Source organism: Balaenoptera borealis (genome assembly GCF_965194805.1).
Source record: "Balaenoptera borealis genome assembly, chromosome: X".
Classification (NCBI taxonomy): domain Eukaryota; kingdom Metazoa; phylum Chordata; class Mammalia; order Artiodactyla; family Balaenopteridae; genus Balaenoptera; species Balaenoptera borealis.
In genome coordinates, this window is record NC_138881.1 from 18696631 (window position 1) to 18719426 (window position 22796).

The 22796-nt window shown below is 37.5% G+C and overlaps 1 protein-coding gene across 11 annotated transcripts in view; it reads left to right on the top strand.

Annotated features, from left to right (window-relative positions):
• Positions 1 to 19692, top strand: part of LOC309620905 (membrane-bound transcription factor site-2 protease) — a 56973-nt gene extending 37281 nt beyond the window's left edge. Inside the window, exons 11-19 of one of the 11 annotated variants that reach the window (XR_014239726.1) lie at positions 359 to 577; positions 5464 to 5519; positions 15429 to 15571; positions 16200 to 16236; positions 16950 to 17011; positions 17811 to 17938; positions 18911 to 19075; positions 19295 to 19345; positions 19443 to 19692. Coding sequence is in view for 3 of the 11 variants with exons in the window: in XM_082377750.1 (XP_082233876.1) it covers positions 359 to 577; positions 3070 to 3160 (310 nt within the window). In the remaining 8 variants the exon portion in view is untranslated. Of the gene's footprint in view, positions 1 to 358; positions 1121 to 3069; positions 4175 to 5443; positions 5520 to 15428; positions 15572 to 16199; positions 16237 to 16949; positions 17012 to 17810; positions 17939 to 18910 lie in introns of those variants that run through there. The other 10 variants (XR_014239724.1, XR_014239725.1, XR_014239727.1 and 7 more) reach the window with 10 other exon arrangements.
• The last annotated feature ends 3104 nt before the right edge of the window (positions 19693 to 22796 follow it).

The window sequence follows — 22796 nt, forward strand, 5'->3', positions numbered from 1 at the left end:
CTTCGTAAGGATCAAAAAGTAATTTTCCCTTATTTCTTATTCCTTTCTCTTGATGTATCATTAAAGGATTAGAAAGAGTTAGTCTTCTGAAGGAGTTCATTACAGATTGTCTTGGTTTACAAGTGGTTGGCCTTTATTTTTCTAGTCAAGGTTTTTGAACTTCAAAATAACATGTCATTTGTTTTAAATAGTAGAGATCTAAGAAGCATTGGTGTATACTGGTAAGCAGAGATTTAAAGAAAGGAAGGAAGTCACCTGTAATCTCAAATCCAGTCCTGGTAAAATGCCTGCTTCTGACTCCCAGAAATGTGCTTTGCCCTCAGACCTCTCCGTAAGCTCCTTAACCGATTTTAACCAGGTACCTGATTTCCCTCTCGGGAGCTCTGGCTATTGTTAATGCAGTGCCCTGCTTTGCTTTGGACGGACAATGGATTTTAAACTCTTTCCTAGATGCTACTCTTACCTCAGTGATTGGAGACAATGATGTCAAAGATCTGATAGGATTTTTCATCTTGCTTGGTGGCAGTATACTTTTGGCTGCCAATGTGACCCTGGGACTCTGGATGGTTACAGCACGGTAATATTTGCACTCATTTGATAGAATCTCTGAGTTACAATATACAATATTGAAAACCTTACTTGGTGTGAAATATAAAGTGTTTCCTTAAAATTACATTTTAGCCAACAACTTTAAGTTCTTTATCCAGAGTATCCAAACTCTGGGATGGGGGGTAAACAGAAGAAATGAAAGGCATAGTCCCTGATTACATTCTAGTTTTAAAGACTGAAACTACAACCTTCAGATGCTTGTGGAACAATTTCTAAACAAGTGCAAATTCATATTAAACCATTTTTGTGTGGCTACGTATCATGTTGAAATAATGTAAAGGAAAACAGAATTGGGTAGGATTAATTGGGAAAAACTTCTTGAAAAAGCATCATTAATCCAGATTTGAAGGAGACCAGACTTTGGCCAAGTGGAAAGGTGAGCATTTTCTTGGTCTATATCTCTTGTCCCTTGTCTTGTTTGAAAAGTATTTTTAAATTAAACTGTGTATTATTTTGTACTCTGACAACTGAGGTCTGATTACAATTAAATTAATAAAATTCTGTAAAAGAATCTGCTGACATGAAAGGGAAAATCTTTGTCAAATGACGCCAAATAAATGAACAAAGAGGAAGTAGGGTCTATAATAGGGTGAGACGTGTTTTGCCCCACAAGAGTTGCCTCTTTGATAATATGTCCCTATACTCTCATAAAGCCACACTACCCTTGACATTCAGAGTGAGCTGCAGAAGTATCTCCCACCTGCAGTATGTGAGCTGAGACAGTTAGGGGTGAACCTCAGAAATGAGCCAGGTGGGTCTTGCGGCAGGTCACAAGACAGATCACAGGACCTTCTGCAGTCCTGGTTACTGTTCTCTACAGAGCTTCAAAGCTTGAAATCCTTCCGGGGTAGATATTTTCTCTTGTGCTGCTGGAGCTATCTGGGGCCTAGCTCCTAGGTCCCTGTCTTCAAGAACAATTACCTTAAGCCCTGAACCATACTCTGTCCTCACCAGTGGCTCCGATGTTTCTCTGTGTTGGGTAATTAAATATGTAGTCCTTGCTTTCCATCTTTCCCCTAAGCTACCTCTGTGGGTCCACGAAAGACTTGGTAGTAGAGTGAGTATGGCTGCATGTGAGTACAAATGTGGATTTGCCAGTGCCCGGGAACTGACTCTTGAGTCCGAAAGAGCCCTGCCTAGTTTGAGATCTTTTGGACTGGAGATGCAGCCCTGGAAGATCTGGGAAGTCAATAGGCCAGTGTGAAGCTGTTGGTATTAGAAGTATATGAGCAAGCTGTTTCTCTGATGAAAAATATTTGCTTCTCTCATATACTCAAGAACATGAATAGTCATGTATCCAACTTTTTCACTAATTGAGGTATTCGTGGGGTTCACCTCTTTCAGATCACTGAGTTGCTTTTTAGGCACTATAACTTTTTAACCATTTTTAAGGAAACTTTAGATTGTATTATAAATCTGCCTGCCTTCTTAAACAGAAATTATATATTGAATATAATTTTAACATTTTTTTAATGACTCAAGGTCATCAGTTATTACCACTACTTAAAACTGTACAAATTATTGGTTTATCCTAGGAAAAAGGCATTTGTTCTATTTTCAGGCAGACAGTCTTTCAGGATTAAAGTATATTAGCAGAGTAATACGCAGACCTGTTCAGGTAGTAAAGTTTGGGGAATACCGTGAAATACTTACATAATTAATTCGATTACATGAACTAAGCAGTTTATTAATGGAAATGCTATATATGTGCAGGTCAGTTTTTTAAAACTGAGAAAAAAATTTAATAGATGAAATCCTACCTGTAAACTTCTTTTTCTGGGTGGAAAAAAATCCCCAAGCACGTCATTTTCTTATGGCTTTTAAACACCTTGGTCTTCTGCTACATTGGGTCAGGATTTGGCAAACACTCTATTAGGATATTGAGCAGATCAGTCCCATTTTTACAGAAATGGCCTCATTGTGTAAGAAAGGAAATGTTATGTGTTGTTTCTTCAGCTTGATTGTGGGCACTTCTAGAGCGAGGACCATGTCATATTCATCCTTGCATCCCTGGCACAGTGCATGAGACATCAAAAATACTTAATAAATGTGGTTGAATGGATGATGATTAGTGTTATTTATGGATTAGAAAAGCATGTTTCTATTTAAGTAAGCTGTAAGAAGTATTGTTGAATATACTGTAAATATATGTTGACATAAAATAATAACTTGGAAGGTCTTTGTGTCCCTGATATATTATCATCTTTATGAAAATAGTCCATTTTGGTTTCTGTAGAGCAATTAGAAAAATGAATTATTTTGAGGATTTGAAGAAAGTGTTGTGTTGGCACTTGTTCAACAGTAAAACTTTATTTTCAGTGTTTCTACTCTGCACTGTTTACATTTTTCAGGGTTGTTTTTAATCACTTAAAATCCGTAAAGGATGTATATATTCTTTTTAGCATTTCAGTTTGAAAAGACATGCAGTTAAACTTGACCTTCTGATAATCGCTCTTACAGGTCATTATCTGTTCTGACAGCAAATTGTAACCCCGTGCACTTCATGGATATGTGGCTCTTAGTCATCAGTTTGTCCTGTGATATTTATTGAATGTCCACATACTAATGGTACACAGGTATTTTTTTCTATAAATCTTTCAACTGAGCTGTAATTCATTCTTAGGCTTTAACTTGAAGATATCATAGTTGCTGGCGTTTAATGTTTAGCAATAAAAGAATAAATGTGTACCAGCATTCTATGTTTTATCATCTATGTGTTGTATTTTTTTTTTAATTTGTATTCTTTTCTGTCAAAATTTTTCCCTTTACATACAGTACCATCTTAGATGTTTTAAAATTCTTGATTCTAAAAGCAGCCTCAGTTTCCACTCAAGCAATCCGTATATGAAAGTTGTTGGTAGGCCACAGAAAGAAGTCTTTTTTAAATGAAATCCCTGTACTCTCACTACTGTTTTGGAAATGGCCTGTTCATGGATAAAGAAAGAAGACCATCATGTTTCATTAGTGTCTGATAGAAGTCTTCTCTAAGTCTATGTTTTTAGGAATTCGTGAAAGAAAGTGTTTCACCTTTTGCCCTAGCACTTCCTCCCTTGTCCACAGAGCCAACCTCCCTCCTACACACACACACACACACACACACACACACACACACACACACACACACACACACACACACACACACACACACACACACACACACACACACACACACACATTCTCACATTCTCTTTCCTTCTCTCCCCCTCCCCCTCTTCCTCTCTTTTCTTGGTTACTAAGGGCCAGATAAAATAGGCTGGGAATTTAGCTCAATTCCTGACTGGCTAGCCCCATTTCACACCTCCTCTTTGCCTCTGATCCCATTATACTACAGTTAAGAGCCACAAGACTAGATGATTGATTATCTATCAGCTTTACTGAAATATAATTAAATACCATAAAATTCACCTGTTTAAAATGTACGATCCAGTGTAAACCAGTTTTCTTTTAATGACTCATCAGACAATAGTATACATATGCTTTTGTATAATCTAACCTTTTAAGTACATGAACATGTGATAAATGATAGAGTTAAGTAACAAATTTATTTATTTATTTATTTTTTTTTTTTTAACAAATTTATTTTTAAGGTAAAGCATGTGGATATACTTTATTTAAACAGTAAGCCTTTTTAAATCAGTGCATATGCAAGCTACTCTTGCTGTTTAGGCCATACTAATTTGAATAATCCATTGTATATTTTATCAGACCATGGCAAATGAATTCAATGAGGGGAAAGCCTCTATTTCAGAACCTAATGCTACAATAGGTTATATTCAGGGTGGAGGTAGAAAAAAATGGCTAAAGGAAGTTGCATTTCTAATTACCAAGCAGGTTATATTGTGTAATTTGATTTCCCATTAAAGAAAGAAAAAAAACCACCCTTATATCTTAGTTTTATTTAGCTAAAGATTGATGGATATTCAATAAATGTCCCTTATTATCTGAATGCTTCTCAGACTTTTGTACTGAAGTGCTCCTGACACTGTAGAGAAGGGAAAACCCAGAAGTATCTAAGAGTAGAACCCTGTAATTGGCTCTCCATCCTATAAAGTTGAATCTCACTTTATCTTAAATTCATGTGAATTTTACATTCCATTAATCAGGCATCATAAAGCCAGTCCTCCTCTTAAAGATATGAAACTCTAAACTGTAAAAGAATTAAACCCTATGAATATTAAGATTTTCTTCATGTCTAAAACACATTGGTAGAGGGAATTCCCTGGCAGTCCAGTGGTTAGGATTCAGCACTTTCACTACCATGAGCCAGATTCAATCCCTGGTCCGGGAACTAAGATCCCGCAAGCCACCCGGTGTGGCCAAAAAATAAATAAAATAAAACACATTGGTAGAAAGTATATAACAGCTGGTCTGTAGACTTGTGACAGTCTATGTTGGTGTTTTTGGATCCATAGTGAAATAAAGATAATGTGTATTATCTCTAATTACAAAATAAAGATAATGTATGTGTGTTGTTAAAAGGTTGCCTGCTGCCCTTTATCAAAGAGCCCTCCTTTATTTGGAGTATGGAAATGCAATAATTTCACTTAGCACTTAATGGCTCTCTGTAACTGAAACTTATTCATTGGCAAGGCGTGAGGGTTTCATGTTTACCCGCACCCTTACCTCCACCTGAGTTATCTGACTTCCATGTCCTGACAAATCCCTTAGGTGCAAAATGGCATTTCCTTTGAACTTGCATTTCTCATATTATTAATAATATTGCACATCTATATATTTGTCTAGCCATTTGGATTTTTCATTCTGCCAACTGCTTATTGATATCCTTTGTTCAGTTTTCCATCAAGCATCCTAAATTTTTCTTATTGATCCATAGGAATTTCTTGTATATTCTAGATTAGGGATCAACAGACTACAGCTTGAAGGCCAAATCCTGCTCACCAGCTATTATGGTAAATAAGTTTTTATTGAAACACAACCATATTCATTCATTTATGTGTTGCCTATGGCTGCTTTCACGCTACAACAGCAGAGTTGAACAGTTGCAACAGAGACCATATGGCCCATAAAACCTAAAATATTTACTATCTGTTTACAGAATAACCCAAGTTCTAGATATCAACTCTTGTCCATTTTAGATGTTGCAAATAATTTTTCCCAGTCTATCATCCGTCTATAAATTTTTATTTATGAGATCCTTTGTTGAACAAGGATTTTGAGTTTGATGTAGTCAGATCTATTAATTTCTTGATTCATTGTTTGTATTTTGTGAGTCTTACTTAAAAAGTTCTGTCCTGTCCCAAAGTCGGAATAATATCCTATACTTTCTTCTATTTGCTTTAGAGTTGTACTTTCACAATGTGATCTTTAATATCTAGAATATATGGTGTGAGGTAGGAAATCCAGGTTTATTTTTCTGTGTAGAATGAACTATCTTTAAAATAGACATAATAGTATTTTCCTTTATAATATTGTTAAATAAAACAGTTTACCTAAAGTTCTTAATATGGCACCTGACACGCTCAAGTTACTATTATGTACTTTATTTATTTTCAGAATGCAGAATTATAAATTTGCCCTCCTATCTCAGTCCACACTGGCATTAGATCTTGTCTCCTTTTGGTATGCCTTTTTGGCTTCCAGTGCCTTCGGGCTAGCTCTGGTTTTCCAGAGTGTCCCCCCAGGCCTTGACCCTTTTAAATATTTTTTTCCTGCAATCAAAATGGACCTAAAATCGTATTTAAGGTGTTGGCTAAGGATTTTGCTCACTGAAACTATTCAAAATAATCTGTGTTCATGGGTGTATTCATTGATAGTAACATGGGCATTTAACCCAAACTGTCTTAACTCAGAAGGAGGCACTGTGATGAACCAATGTAGGAGAGAATTTGGGGTAGGATGAACTTTGAGGACTAAATCAGACAATAGAAAGCTGTACACAGTCTGGGATATTGCATTTCAAAGTAAGCTCTTTTTTTTTTTTTAAACAAGTTCATTTTAATTTGTATTTTTTTAGTTAGAAAAGAGGCTAAACTTTTTTTTTAATGTCTGTTGTTTCGTAGATCTTTTTTATCCACATCCTTTGCCCATATTTCCCTGCAGCCATTATCACCTTCTTACTGCTTGTCATCTTTCAAGACTCACATTTTCCCAAAGGGTTTGCAAATATATTGGACCATATCTTAACTTCTTTTACCTGCCCTTGACTTTCATGCTTTATTCCTAGCATTCTTATCTTCCCTTTCAGCCACTTTGTTTCCATCCTTTAATGGCTTCTAATTTTCTTCCTAGGCTTTATGTATCACCAGCAATCTACAGTGGGAGGTAGCACTTAGCCATTTACAGAATTTTCATTCATCCAGTTCAGGCCATCCCCTTTTCTGTTACGGAAATAACTGGGAAAAAGAGGTTGGTTATCAGGAGTTAACTTTGGGAATATGGAATTGGAACAGAAAGAGACAGATAATGTAATTTGGGGGCCTTTATAGAATATTTCTTACTAGAAAAGAAAGGCAAGTTCATTATAGAAAACATGTTAAATGAAAGTAAATTATAATTTCTTGAAAAAATAGCATTATATTATAGATAATTGGTAAGCTACTTTTTAAACTTGACAATGTATTATAAGCATTTTTCAATGTTATTAATATTCTGGTGTTATTTTAAATGGCTGTATAATATTGCAGTGTTAAATATGCCATAAGTTAATCAGCCCCTATTATTTCCAATTTTGCAATATTATAAACAAAGCTGTGAGGAATATCCTTATAACTACATCTTTTTGCATATCTATGATTTTGGGTAATTCTAGAAATTTAATACTAAAAGGAAAACTTGCTATCTTGAAATGAACAAAGTTTTATATATACATATTGCCTTGTTGCATTTACATTTTTTTCTGTTAATTGGGTAAGGTAAAATGGCGTCTCATTTTAATTCGCATTTCTTTGATTAGAAAAGAGGTTGAATACTAAAATGTATTTATTGGCCATTATATTCTTTTTGTTTATCCCTATCCTTAGCCCATTTTGCAAGGGAGTGATTATTGTCTTCTTACTGCTTTTCCTCATAAGCTCAGCTCCATCATTTGATTTGTTACTTGCAAATATATTAAAACATCATTAAGTATAATGCTTATTTTTATGTTTTCATATATCATGGTCTGTCAGTCTTTGCCTTATGCTTTCCACCTTTGATGATATGTTTTGAAAGTCTCCTCAAGATTTTATAAGTATTCACATTTTCTTATAATATTTTTATTATTTTGTTTTTCAAACATTCAAATCGTTAATCTACGTGCAGTGTATTTTGATGTTGGTGCAAAGTACGGATGTAACCTTGTGTTTTGTTATCCCCAAATGATTAACCAGTCGTCTCAAAGGAGATGGTTTAGTCTTAAGAAATTTTTCATACCAGCCAGGAAGAGGCATAAATTTATATCCCTTGGAGAGAATAGATATAATAAGTGAAATTATCTCTCATTTGATAAATCATTCTTATTTATATAGGAAGCAACTATTTATTATTTTACTTTTTCAATTCATTAATACAATGAACTGAGAGTATATCTCATGTGTTTTAATTGAATAGAGTGCTTAAATAATTTATTTTCCTTAAGGTAAGTTTTTCGGGGTTTTTTGTTTTTTTTGAAATAGTGTTTCTCATTCCTAAACAATATAGATTAGCAATCTGGAGATTATCCTTAATATATATCATTATCTAAAGGTACTGTTTTCATCAACTTCTTAATTAAAATTTTTTTTGCTGAGATTTTCAAACATTAATTCCTCTTTCTGTGGAATTTTAAATATTAGTCTTTAAAGCTTAAAAAAAAAAAATCTGTCTTTGAAATAGATGTCCTGATTTTAAAGTAAGTATCTTATCTTCATCTGTTTTAGTTATTTAATGATTAAGTATGGAACACTGCATTTCTTGACTACTTGTTCAAATATATGCGTTAATTTTAGTCATGGTTTAAAATCAGGAAAATAAGAGGTTAGGATACTATGAATTTGTATTTTATTTCTTATAAAAATTTAACTTTTTCTATTCATAATAAATGATCAGTTTAAAAGAAGTTGGTTAAGTGTGCTTTTTTCCCCCCCATTTAAAATGCTTCTGAGATCATTGTAGTTGGTTTTTTAACTTGCCATATTTTAGAGTATGACTCTTGTAAGTATGCTACTCTAGTAGATGCTTATTGGATTAAAAATGTCCCATTTTTTCTTGCTCATCCTCATTCTGCTGTCACTAGAACTGATACATATATTCTTTCCTTCATTTAAGAAATATTTATTGCATACCTACTATGTTCTGGGCAGTGTTCTGGGCTCTGGGGATGCTGCAGTAAGTAAGACAATTTTTCTCTTTTGTATTTTGAAAGAAAAAAATGCCATTTATTTTTAAAGCAGTAAGTATATGCTGACTACTACTAAGTGTTGTAGGCATGGGGTGGCAAGAGATTAAAGGTTAGCAGAGGGACTTCCCTGGTGGCGCAGTGGTTAAGAACCTGCCTGCCAATGCGGGGGACACGGGTTCGAGCCCTGGTCCAGGAAGATCCCACATGCCACGGAGCAACTAAGCCCGTGAGCCACAACTACTGAGCCTGCGCTCTAGAGCCCGCGAACCACAACTACTGAAGCCCACAGGCCCTAGAGCCTGCGCGCCGCAACAAGAGAAGCCACCGCGATGAGAAGCCTGCACACTGCAACGAAGAGTAGACACCACTCGCCACGACTACAGAGAAAGCCCACGCACAGCAACAAAGACCCAGTGCAGCCAAAAAAAAAAAAAAACGAAGGTTAGCAGAGGCCAAGTCTTACAAATATGATAAGGAGACTGTGGACTTTACTCTTATCAAAAATGGGAAGTTATTGAAAGTTTCAAGCAAGAGAGTGCCATAATCAGAATTACATTTTGTATGGATCACCTTGGCTGAGGGTAAAGCATGGATTGGAGGGAAGCAAGTCTGCAGGCAACAAAATTGGTTAGGAGACTATTTCAGTAATCTCAGCAAGAGATGATGATGATATAGAATAGAATGGTGGCACGGGACTTCCCTGGCGGTCCAGTGGTTAAGACTCCGTGCTTCCACTGCAGGGGGCGCGGTTCGATCCCTGGTTGGAGAACTAGGATCCTGCATGCTGCACAGCATGGCCAAAAAATTAAAAAATAATATAAAATAAAAGAAAGAGAGAATGGAATGGTGGCCGTAAAGATCAAAAGAGAGAAGAAGACCAACTCAAAAGTAGGATCCACTATATTTGATGGTTACACATAGTTTAGGTTCAGGAGGGAGTCAAGAGGACTTCACATTTCTGGCTTGGATAATTAAATGATGGCAGTGCCATTAACAGAGCTAGGGAGCATCAGAAAATGCACAGTTCAATTTGGAACTCTTGAGTCTGAATGCCTGAGAGGACTTCAAGTGGGCCACCGGGCATACAGGTCTGGAACTCAAAAGAAATTAGTTGGAGATACCATGCAAACCAAATATGTAATTGAACCCATGGGAGTGGATAGATAGTCCAGGGAGAATGTAGAAAAAGGAAAAGGGAAGAGAAGGTGTCCTAGAATGGAGCTCTCAGGAACACCAGCATTTAGGTAAGAAGGGTACAAGGAAGAGGAAACAGAAGGAGCTTCAGAAAAATTAGTAAGAAAATCATAAGTGAGAGTTTGGTATTAGAGAAACAAAAGGAAGAGCATGTGTCAAGAAGGAGGTGTCAATAATATGAGCTGTGGTTGAGAGGCTGCAAGATGTCCATGGGATTAGCAGGAGTTCATAGATGATCTTAAGAGAGCAGCACCAGTACAGCAGGGGAAGCTGAGCCAGGTTGTAGTGAATGGAGGAATTGTGGGGACGGGGGAAGTGGGGGGGGGGGGGGCGTGCAGATAGAGACTGCAAGTGCAGAAAATGCCCTCATGAAGTTCCATTTGGAAGGGGTGGGGAGAAAGAGTGAAGGGACTAGGTGAAGGATGTAGGGGAAAGTTTTTAGTGTTACTGTCGTTGCTTTAGCAATGGGAAGTCCATGAGGCATGTTTTTGGTGCTAATGGGAAGAACCCTAGAGAAAGAAAGACCATCAAGGGAGGAGATGGGATCCAGAGCACAAGCAAAGCAGCAAGAGGGATGCCTTTCTAAGAGGAGAGAAAGAGGAAACACGGATTCAGGTGTGGTTATCTGTGGGTTTGATGGAGAACCTCAGTTGAAGTTCTCCATCAAACATCAACTGAGTCTTAAGTGTCTAGAACAGTGCTTGGCACGGAGTAGGCACTCTAGAAATCTTTGTTGAGTAAGATAGTCGTCACATAGCTGCAAGAAGCAGCCTAGCCAATCCCACTTCTAGGTAAGACCTGCCAGCAGAGGCACTTGAGGAACAGGCACACAGTGCTCAGCTCTGGGATAACAGCGCTGAATTTCGTGATTTCAAGAATGTTTTGTGTTTACCAAAATTCTCAGGAAACACAAGGCTGAGGTACAGAAGTCGAAGAGGTCCAGAATAAGGCATTGTGGCATAAAAATGATTTTGAGCGGAAGGCATTTGAGTTCCTAAAACCCTCTCTCTGCCTAAAAGCAGAGCCTCCCAGAAGAGCTCAATTATCATAAAGTGCCTCCCCAGGTGCACCTCTAATCTTCTCAAACATTGTCACAAAACTACCCTATCTCCTACCTATACTCCTAAGGGCCCATTTATCTTTCCAAAAAGTCATTTGTTTTTCCTAAGTGCCCTTTCTCCCCTGCTTCTAAGAAGTCATTTGTTCTTCTAGAAGTGCCCCTCCGCCCCTTCCCATCCTCCATTAAGATGTTAGATAAGCCCTAAGTTCCAGCTGCCTCCTTGAGTCACATTTCTTGGTGAACCCCTGTGTTATATATGTAATTAAATCTGGTGTGTTTTTTTTCTCTTGCTAATCTGTCTTTTGTCAGTTTAATTTGTAGGCCCCAAATCATTAACCTAAGAGGGGAGAGGAAAAACTGTTTTCTCTCTGACAGAGTAAAGGGGCATGATCCTCTCAGATGGTTGAGAGAGAGAGAGAGAGGGAGATGATAAAGCAAATATGGCAGAATATTAACAATTATTGAATCTGGAAGAAGGGTATGAGGCAGTTCTTTGTACTCTTCTTGAGACTTTTGTATGAAATTATTTCAAAATAAAATGGTTTTTTAGAAAAGAACCAGCTTCTGCATTTATTGATCATCTCTGCTTTTTTATTTTCTATTATCATCTATTTCCAATATCGACACCTTTTTATTTCACAACTTCCTATGAGTGGAAAAAATGAGGAATTTGAAATATGGAGCTACTTTGAGGTTTGGGCAAATTATATCTCTGTGTTTTAATTCCTTCTTTTTGAGGATAATACCTTCAAAAATGTTGCTATGTAAACTGAGATAGGCACAGAGTAGGCACACAATAAATGTTATTCTCTACCCTTCCAGTACCAGTTCAAATCTCATTGCCCTTATGAAACCTCCCCTCATCACCCCCACGATAACAACGTATTTTGTATCACACCATACGTTTAGCTAAGTGGCTAAATTTCATACATTACCTCTTTGATTTCTCCTTTACAATCATTTTCTCTGCCTTATAGGTTGGGACATTTAATGAAGCTAAATGACTTGGCTAGATATGGGGCTAATCCAAAATATATAGACAGTTCATACAACTCAACATCAGAAAACAAACAACCCAATCAAAAAATGGGCAGAAGACCCGAATAGACATTTTTTGAAAGAAGACATACAGATGGCCGACAGGCACATGAGAAAATGCTCAACATCGCTAATCGTTGGAGAAATGCAAATCCAAACCACAATGAAATATCACCTCACACCTGTCAGAATGGCTATCATCAAAAAGACCACAAATAACAAATGTTGGTGAGGATGTGGAGAAAAGGGAACCCTTATACACTGTTGGTGGAAATGTAAAATTGGTGCAGCCACTGCTGAAAACGGTATGAAGTTTCCTCAAAAAAGCTAAAAATAGAAACACCATATGATCCAGCAATTCCATTCCTGGGTATATATCCGAAGAAAATGAAAACACTAATTCAAAGAGATATTATACATGCACCCCGATGTTCTTAGCAGGATTATTTACAATAGCCAAGATATGGAAGCAACCTAAGTGTCCATCAACAGATGAATGGGTAAAGAATGTATATTTATATAAATACACACTGGAATTCTACTCGGCCATTAAAAAGAACAAAATTTTGCCATTTACAACAGGGATGGACTTGGAGGGTTTTATGCTAAGTGAAATAAGTCAGAAAGACAAATACCGTATGAAGTCACTTATATGTGGAATCTAAAAAATAAACGAGTGAATATAATAAAAAAGAAACAGACAACACATGAATGTATATAACAAAACAGAAACTGACTCACATATATAGAGAACAAACTAGTGGTTACCAGTGGGGAGAGGGAAAGGGAAGGGGCAAGTTAAGGGTAGGGAATTAAGAGGTACAAACTACTATGTGTAAAACAGATAAGCTACAAGGATATATTGTATAGCACAGGGAATATAGCCAATATTTTATAATAACTATAAATGGAGTATAACCTTTAAAAATTGTGAATCACTATGTTATACACCTGAAACTTATATAATGTAAATCAACTATATCTCAATAAAAAAAGAATGAATAATAAAGAAAAATAAATACATAAATGATTTGGCTAAGATCACACGGTCGGTAGAAATGCAAAGATGAGAACTCAGAGTTTTTTTAGCCCCAAGTCTTGTGTTCTTTATGTTACACCATAATTTGATATTTCTCCTTCTCGAATGGTTATTTTTTTTTAGTTATGGTAACATATACATAACATGAAATTTACCATTCTAATCATTTTAAGTGTACAGCTCAGTGTCACTGAGTGCATTCACATTGTGCAACCATCACCACCATCCTCTCCAGGACTCTTCATATTATAAGACTGAAACTGTATCCCCCAGCCCCTGGCAACCACCATTTTACTTCCTGTCTCTATGAGTTTGACAACTCTAGGTACCTCATATAAGTGGAATCATACAGTACTTGTCCTTTTGTGACTGGGTTATTTAACTTGGCATGTCTTCAAGGTTCGTCCATGTTGTAAGATGTGTCCTTCTCAGATTTTAAAAACATTTGTGCTCATGACATTCACCTATGCTCTCATGTATCCTATTTCCCTTCCTGGTTTATAAACTCCTTGAGAGCTGTGATCCTGTACTTACTCTTGGTATGCCCACACTCATAGTGCCTAGTTTATAGTAATACTCAACAAGTTCTCTTCAGTGGATAGATACAGGCCACTGTAAAGCAGAAAATGATCCCCTCTTATACTTGTACATTCCACTTTCACTCCGACTCTCAGGTATTGGAGACAAGGAGGTGGATGAGCATAATTGTTCTCTCTACCATTGCAGTGGGAGTCAGACATAACTTAAGATGTTTCCCCAGGTTGGAAGTATGGCAGGCATGTGAATTTTAGGCATGTAGCTCCCTGCTCACTGTAAAAAAAATATACATGCAATATTCTTTAAAGAAAAGAAAAGATCTTGTCTTTTAGTAATATGAGGTGAGGGAGAGTCTGGTAATTTTTTTTCCTCCTCTGAGAAAAATGAAAGTGACTAGTCACATGGTAAGAATGAACTTCTCAGATGATTGGTCATTAATCTTTGGTGTCATCTGAGTATACTGGAGATGCATTTGCCTTGTCATGCTATTTGATTATTAAATAGTTCAAATAAACATTAAAGAATAAAAAAGGAGAAATGGAACAAGAAACATTTGGGGTCCAGGTTTAGCTCAGCCACCCACTAGTGACTGTCAGAAGGTAAAGACTTTCAAGACCCTTCTCACAAGTATGCCGGGCCTCCACCTCTATGAAGCAGCAGAGCTTCAAGGTCAAACCTGGCTTCAGAGCCCAGTGGGAAATGTGGCCAGGTCAGGGGCAGCCCCAGGAAGCCCACAGGTCTTCATCGCCTCATCTGGCAGGAGCTGCTGCTGGACCACATGCCACCAGTCCCACTCCTGAAGCAGAATGTTCAAGGAGTGTGTCTGAAAAGCAGAAGGTACCTACTTCCAGGGAGAAAAGCTATGCTTCAACCAGCCTAAGTCTACTTCAAACAAGGGCATCCAGAAGAGATGCAACCTGAGGGATTCACTCAAGTGTTTTCGAGCCAGGACCTCTAGCACACTTTGGAGGGTGGTTGGTATGAAGTAACTGGATGCAACCTGAGAAGCAAAGCGGTTGAAGATACTAAATGATTTCCCTTTGTATGTCGGCGAAAACAACATTAGCACATTTTTTGAACATGCAAGCTCTGTGGAAATAAGGCAACACACAGGATTTCAAAGGATCTCCCTGACTAAAGGGAAATCAGCAGGCTTTTATTTTAGTAACCTACTGTAACCTTCACCTACTTGCGATTGTTACGTAGTATAAAATATTTCTCATAGTGAAGTGGGTTACATTGTTAATTTTCAAATCAAAACAAGAAATATAGAAAAGAGGTAACTATTCAGAATGCTCATAGAACTTGGTAACACCACAGGTTTTTAAATTGAGGGACGTTCTCCGAAAATACGAGTTGGCGTACACTTCTGGTTGCCTGCCCAAAAGCCAATCCTCTGTCACTTTTCTCTTCTGGCAGGGTCTGCTTCCCACAATAGAGGCTAAAATTGCCAGGTACTCTCTCTCCCGCTCTCACTTCAGGTAGGGCTGGCCATATGGCCCAGGTCTGGTCAATGAGCGTTTCAGCAGCACTCTCTCTAAAGGTTTCTAAAAAGATTTTCCATACTGATGAAAGCAAGATATTTATTCAAGGAGAACTTTCTTTCCCACTGCTTCCTTCCTGTCATTTCATAGGCTGTGGAGGCCATACTGCAGCCATTAAGCGATAGACAAAAGTGAACGTGCTGAGGATGGCAACAAAAATGGATGGAAAGAGTCTGGGTCACTGATGACACTGTTTAGCCTCGGACAACCATCTACCTCTAAACTTCTTGTAGGTAAGACAAAACTTCCTGTTACCTATGCCACTTTAAGTTGGATATTGTTATTCACAGCTGAAAGCATCTTAACTGATCCAAGGAGATTTTAAATACAGTCCAGGAGGAAACTATTTTACACCAAATATTTACTAATTTTCCCTCAGATATTAGGAGGGCATATTACTGAACGCAAGTACATAAGAAAATCTTTATAACATTAAGATAAATGGACGCTCCCAAGGTAGAGCCCTGAAGATTGCCCTAGAATGTCTCAGGCACTGTAGTGTCAGAAAGAGTTGTTCATAACATATGAGGGAAGACATACTACAACAGTGAAAATATGTATTAGGAAAATTTTTTGGCCACGTTTATTGGCACAAGTATTAGAATACAATCCAAAATTAACTGGTTTAAATTTTAAGGGCAAAGATAAGACTGCCAATCTTAATTAGTCAAGGATTTTCTTATGGATTCAAATCTGTCATTTATTCTGATTGTAATGAGGTTTTTAAATTGTCCAGTTTGAAATGCCACATAAATCATCCAGATTGAAAGTAGAATTAATAAATAAAGCAGCTTAGAAGTTGTTTCTGTAATATCTTAGAAAACCTAGATATCTGACCTTGTATTTTTCTTAATAAAACAGGAAAAGCCATCGACTGATAAAGTATTGTCGTTCACAGGTAATTACGTAATGAACAAATCCATTGTTTTTATCGAGTTTGCTAGAAAACTATCTTCATTAACATTTAGATTTACTGTAATTTATATGGAACCCACACATTTGATATGTAGATTTGGAACACTTTATACTTAGCAATTGATGTCCATTTTCCTTTTCCATTTATTTTGCTAAGATAAGACATATATTTTTCTCAAAATGCATCAAATCAAGTTGAAAAAATGAAATTAATATAAAAATATCTGTTAAAGGATGTGTCCAAGCTCTCCATCTTTTGCCATCTGTTACTCATCTGGACATGATCAGAGCTTATCAAATACAATTAATATACCATATGTACCACACAAGTGATTCTCAACTGGGATGATTGTGTCCTCCAGGGGATATTTGGCAATGTCTGGAGACACTTTTGATTGTCACAACTGGGGAATTGGCAGGGTGCCAGTGGCATCTAGTGGGTAGAGGCCAGGGATGCTGCTAAATACCCCACAATGCACAAAACAGCCCCCCAAAACAAAGAATGATCTCCAAAGTATCAATAGTTCCAGGTTTGAGAAACTCTGGTCTACACCAAGCACCCTGATGTTTAAAATACAGCACAAACTGGTTCTGAAACCTAGTCCACCTAAAACTGAGTTCCTCTGCCGAGTTTATGATTAACTTTTCTATCCAAAACTTTATTCCCTTTCTTGTCCGACACCTGTTCCCCTCAAGATTGAGGAGTATCAAAGAAGAAGGGGATTAAAACCAAGCCGGACCCTGCAAGACCCTGCCAGGTACAAAGCCTTTCTGTGTCCCCTCTTTCTTCTTTGTACGAAAACGGCTTCAGCGTCCCAGAACTTCTCTGAGTTCCGAAGGGTCGATTCAAACTAACTAGGGAAGCGAGGGAATGCAGAAACAAAGGAAAAGGAAGAAACAAACTCGGACTTTTTCATTTACTTTGGCCTCAGTGTACATTGGGCACATGAACTTGGGTTCGACAACAGTTCTTTGTTCATTAGAATTCCTATAGAGGAAAGAATAGATAATTATCATTTTAAAATCATCTCAACATTTTCTCAGGGGAAGGCTGGATTCTTACAAACTGTAAAACATTAGGTTAACATCCAGCTTGTATGTATTGTGTGTTTTGTATGAGAAACTCCTTTTGATGTTATATTTTCTTTCATGCAAAGACAAAACTGATAAAACGAAACAACAAGCCCAAAATGGAGTCATTTGCCTCCACAACAGCAAACCAAGACTTACTTGCAGTTTCAACCTCTCCCAGGAATGTGACCTTTAAGCAGACAATCTGAAATTTCTTGATCAACACTAGTGAGGTCATCTGCATGACACAGACCCCTGCTGTTCCCTTCCCCCAAGAAAGTATGGTCTCGCCTGAAACAATCCTTTCTTTTCTTTTGCTAATACCTTTTTGCTCCACCCTCCTTCTGCCTATAAAAACCTTGCATTTTGTACAGCGCTTCACAATACCCTTCTGTTTACTAGATGGAATGCTACCTGATTCAAGAATCATTGAATAGGGCCAATTAGATCTTCAAACTTACTTGGTTTAATTTTGTTTTTTAATAGATTTGTTGGCAGTGGTGGGATCCAAAGCAAACTTATGATGGCATTCGGGGACAACAAGAAACACAGGCATGGTGCCCCACAAGCCCTTCTGAGTTCACTGTTGTTCCCGCCGTTTCTGAAGGCCATTGGTAAGTTCCTCTCAATTTGAGCTCCACTCTCTTTGCATTCAAGCTCCCAAACCAACTGGCTTTCCTTTTCCGGGCAGGTCAGCTTGAGCTGGTAGACGATTCTGCCCAGAGCTCAACTGAGGAGGCAGATAGTTCTGCCCAGAGCCAAGCCCCTAGCCTTTCTGATCACAATTCCCAAGTTTTTTAATGGAAAACCCCAGCCCTTGATTCAGTTCCCAGATTCCACATTTGGCACTGTTGGCAGCTGCAGTTCTCCATTTTGTTTGGAATCAGTCCTCAGTCCCCATTGTTTCAGGTTTGCTGGTTCAATCCTTCCCCCATTCAAGGGTCCACAGGAATTGTTGGTCGTGTGCACTAGGCCATCTTTCAGCCAGGACACAGTAACATCTCTTGGTTACTGCCAATATCTTCATGTATTTGTTTGACTTATTTTTTGTAGACAAAGGCTAACTGCTAATGGGATCCTTTACATCCAACGAGTTGAACGTTCCACTCTAAAATAAGCACACCTGCTTATTATATGTTTGAGAACTGTGATTCTGGAAGCTGTAGATAGTTACAAAAATGGTAATATCTTGCTAAGCTTGTTCTGTGTCCTAAGAGCTTAGCTTGGTAGCTGAAAGGGTAGGGGCTCCAAAATATGCCCAGCATAGAAATGGGGGTTAAACTCCATTTGCAGCCGGGAACCTACCGACCTGCTGCCAGCCCTCAGGGAGATTACAATGACCGTTATGAGGAATGTTCCAAATAGATAAGATCCTTTTTAATGTGACTTAAAAACAAGGGCTCCCAAATCAAACTAGCAGAATGGAATACCGATTTTGATTTTGATTAGCATGCAGGAGGCTCCAAAACTTTTCAAAATTCCAAACTTGCTTTGTTGAAAGATTCATGGCAAAAGGCTAATGAAAAATTAAAGACACAAAAGGTATTTAAAACAATACCTAGGCCTCCTACATTTCACCCTCCTAGGATTCATTATCAAATCACTGGCCCAAAAATTGATGTCTCCATTGCAATCAACTGGGGACACTGGAAGACAGATTGTCCTCAAAAGCCCTATGTGAATTCTTCAACATCAACTCCAATGCACCTGTATGGACTCCTCCTAGAATTGATGAAACTCAGGAATTTTTGGTAAACTGCTACATTATTCTCTTAAGCAGCAAGGGGAAACTAAAATTAAAATTAATGGGATTGTTTAATACTGCCAGAAATACTGTTTATCCAACCTGAAATCTGATAAGATATTTGAAAGGATTTAATAACTATATGATCAGAAATTTGGCCAAATCAGAAGCTGATATTCAGAGGCTGATAGGAATTTTTTTTTTTTTAAATGCTTTCTCTCCTTAGCTAAAATAAAACCGTGTACCCAGAAGGAAAGATGCAAATTGGAGAAAAGTTGTAAGTAGTTGTAAGAACAGGTCAGCCTCTTTATGATTTAGGCTGCAATCCTAAAGTTTAAAGTTTACCTGCTGTTTTTTTCTTGCCAATCCCCCAGACCTCACGTATTCCTCTCAAAATGCTTGAAAAGATCAGGACATTGGAAACAGAATCGTCCTGAGCTTACTCTATGCCTTTGTGATATAGATTTTCTACCCCCATCTTCTCCAGCACCTAAGAGCCATTCTTTGAAATGCAAACTTTAGGAAGAAGTTTCCCATCAAAAGAAAAAAAAAAAAGAAAAAGGGGTATTTTGTAATTGGGCTAATGAAAAATCTTACAAATCTTCTCCACAGATGTTAGTAACTGTAAGTTCTCTGTTTGCATCTGTCTGTATATATGTTGTATGTGTATGTGTGTATATATATACACATATATGTATATATATTAAATGTATGATGTTTTCCTACCTCTTGATGGTATTGCCAAAATTAATTTGTAAAAGAGCTCTATTTAGTTGGTTTGAAGGCAAGCACTTGCAAGGATGGGGCATTAACAGAAACTAACCCTAATGCTTTTCTTTCTTTTTTTTTTTTTTAAATAAAGGATTTTTAAAAAATATTTATTTAAAAAAAAAAATTTATTTATTTATTTATTTGGCTGTGCTGGGTCTTAGTTGCGGTTTGCAGGACATTCATTGCTACGTTCAGGATCTTCGTTGCGGCATGTGGGATCTTTAGCTGTGGCATGTGGGATCTTAGTTGCAGCGTGTGGGATCTAGTTCCTGACCAGGGATCGAACCTGGGCCCTCTGCATTGGGAGTGCGGAGTCTTAGCCACTGGACCACCAGGGAAGTCCCCCAGATGCTTTTCAAGTTCAAGTAATCTGGGATAATCTTCAGTAAATAAAAGGTAGTTTAAGTTCATTGGTTTAGTTAAGACATGTCTTTAAAGTTATCAACACTGAATATAAGGCAGATAACCAACTTTTATTCTACCTGTTCTTACTACTCAAATAAGTCCATGTTATCTCTGTTATGGGATTTGTCAACAAAAATAACTTAGAATGATGGCTGATTTTTGTCCAATGTCTCATGAAGTTTTGGTGGGTAATCTAAACATAGTTGTTGGGAGTGTTACCCGAAAAACTGGGTTCATCTCTTGGTGGGTGTTGAGCCAAAGACATAACCAAGCCAAAGAGCAGGAAAAGGAAGGATTTATTACTTGCAGCAAGTAAGGAGAACCCCGAGGATCTTTCCCAAAGCAGAGTCTCCCCAAACACCAAAATTGGGGAAGTTTTAAGCTAAGAGTACATGCATATTCATGAAGGGGCTTGAGCAGGGGAGAATTCAACATAGAATTGGGACAAAGGTTAACAGAGTCCAAGCTTTAGTTAAGTCATGAAGGTCAGAAAAGGTCAACATCATGATCCCATAGGTTCTAGTTTATCTGGTGGTTCAGTGCTTCATGTTAGTCATTACCATTGAAACAAAACTGGGAGTCTTTACAATTAATTATTTTTGGCTGCGTTGGGTCTCCGTTGCTGCGCACGGGCTTTTTCTCTAGTTGTGGCGAGCGGGGGCTACTCTTCCTTGCGGTGCGCTGGCTTCTCATTGCTGTGGCTTCTCTTGTTGCAGAGCATGAGCTCTAGGCGCGCGGGCTTCAGTAGTTGTGGCTCGTGGGCTCTAGAGCACAGGCTCAGTAGTTGTGGCGCACGGGCTTAGTTGCTCCGCGGCATGTGGGATCTTCCCGGACCAGGGCTCGAACCCGTGTCCCCTGCATTGGCAGGAGGATTGGCAGGGGAACCGTGTCCCCTGCATTGCACCACCAGGGAAGCCCTTTACAATTGATTTCTTATCGTTGTTATTGTTTCCTCTCCTGCCTGATAACAGTTTGTTCTTCTGTTCCCTTAAGATCATTATTACTGAGACCTGTTCAAGGACAAGCATTGTGGCCAGGCTTAGATCACAGAATGGCTTAGGTAAAAATGGCTTCTCTTTTGTCAAGAAAGCCATGCCTGGTTCTCTTTTTCTGTGGACCCCCTACCCTATCTGCTTACAGTATTAAATGATTTAGATAAATGTAAGTAGGATAAGAGTTTATAGATAAACTTTTTAGAAACAGTTATATTTTAAGTATACTTAAAATTAGCTTCCAAAATCTTTTTGGTAACTTGAACCTTTTCAGTTTTGCTAAGTTAAAATAACTGATAGAAATTTATTAATTATCTAGATCATTTCCAAATAAGATAGAATAGTCAAACATTAATTACTGAACATAGGTGTATCCACTTTGGGCTTCCTATTGCAGAAAAACTAAAGATAAAATTGGGTCTGTTTGTAAACATATTTGGTGCAAAGCTGAGAAATTTTCTGTGAGAAAGCACATTATAAAAAGTATTTATAAGTTTACCAATCTTTGTTTTTTCTTCTGTTTATAGAAAAAAAAGAAAAAAGAAAAGAAATACTTCTATAAGTTTACCAGTCTTCAGAATGGTAACGTAAAAGATGGTTCATAATTGCTTACTTAGTTTTTGCTAGAAATTAAGGTTTCTAAGAATTCTAATTAATATATGTAATTAAAACTATTAGAAATAATAAGGGAAACAACTCTGTATGCAAGGAAAGTAGTATGTGTTTTTGGTTACAAAAAAATATGAGGAATAATTTTGTTAAGGGAAATGAGAATAATTTTGTTTAAACTAGAACTTCTGGTTATGAAGGGCAAACTAAATGTATACAAAAAGTTGTAGAGAGAGAGGAAAAGAGAGAATTTTACCTTGTGTAATCAAGGTGGCTAAAACAGAATAGATATATATGAGTGCTAAAAATAAGCTTTCATATCAGTACTATTCTTATGTAAAACTAAAACCTGGTTTTCTTTCATCTGATAAAAGGACAAAGTTTTATTGGATTGTTGGTCTGCTCTTAATAAGAAATTGTAAAGACACAGACACAGAGAATGGACTTGAAGACATGGGGAGTGGGAAGGGTAAGTTGGGACGAAGTGAGAGAGTGGCATGGACACATATACACTACCAAATGTAAAATAGATAGCTAGTGGGAAGCAGCCGCATAGCACAGGGAGATCAGCTCGGTGTTTTGTGTCCACCTAGAGGGGTGGGATAGGGAGGGTGGGAGGGAGATGCAAGAGGGAGGAGATATGGGGATATATGTATATGTATAGCTGATTCACTTTGTTATACAGCAGAAACTAACACACCATTGTAAAGCAATTATACTCCAATAAAGAAAAAAAAAAGAAACTGTAAACAAAGGTTTTTGTTACCTTTTAAGTGATCTGCCTAGAAAACAAAGGTTCTATGTTTTATCAGAATGATTTCCTGTGTTTGCTGTGTTCATCAGCTTTTTGATTACTTAGGAAAACCGAGTCCTAGGTTTTGCTAATAGGTAATTAAGTATCAAGTTTCATAATGATCTGTGATCCTATTTAGGCAAGTGTTCTAAAACTTT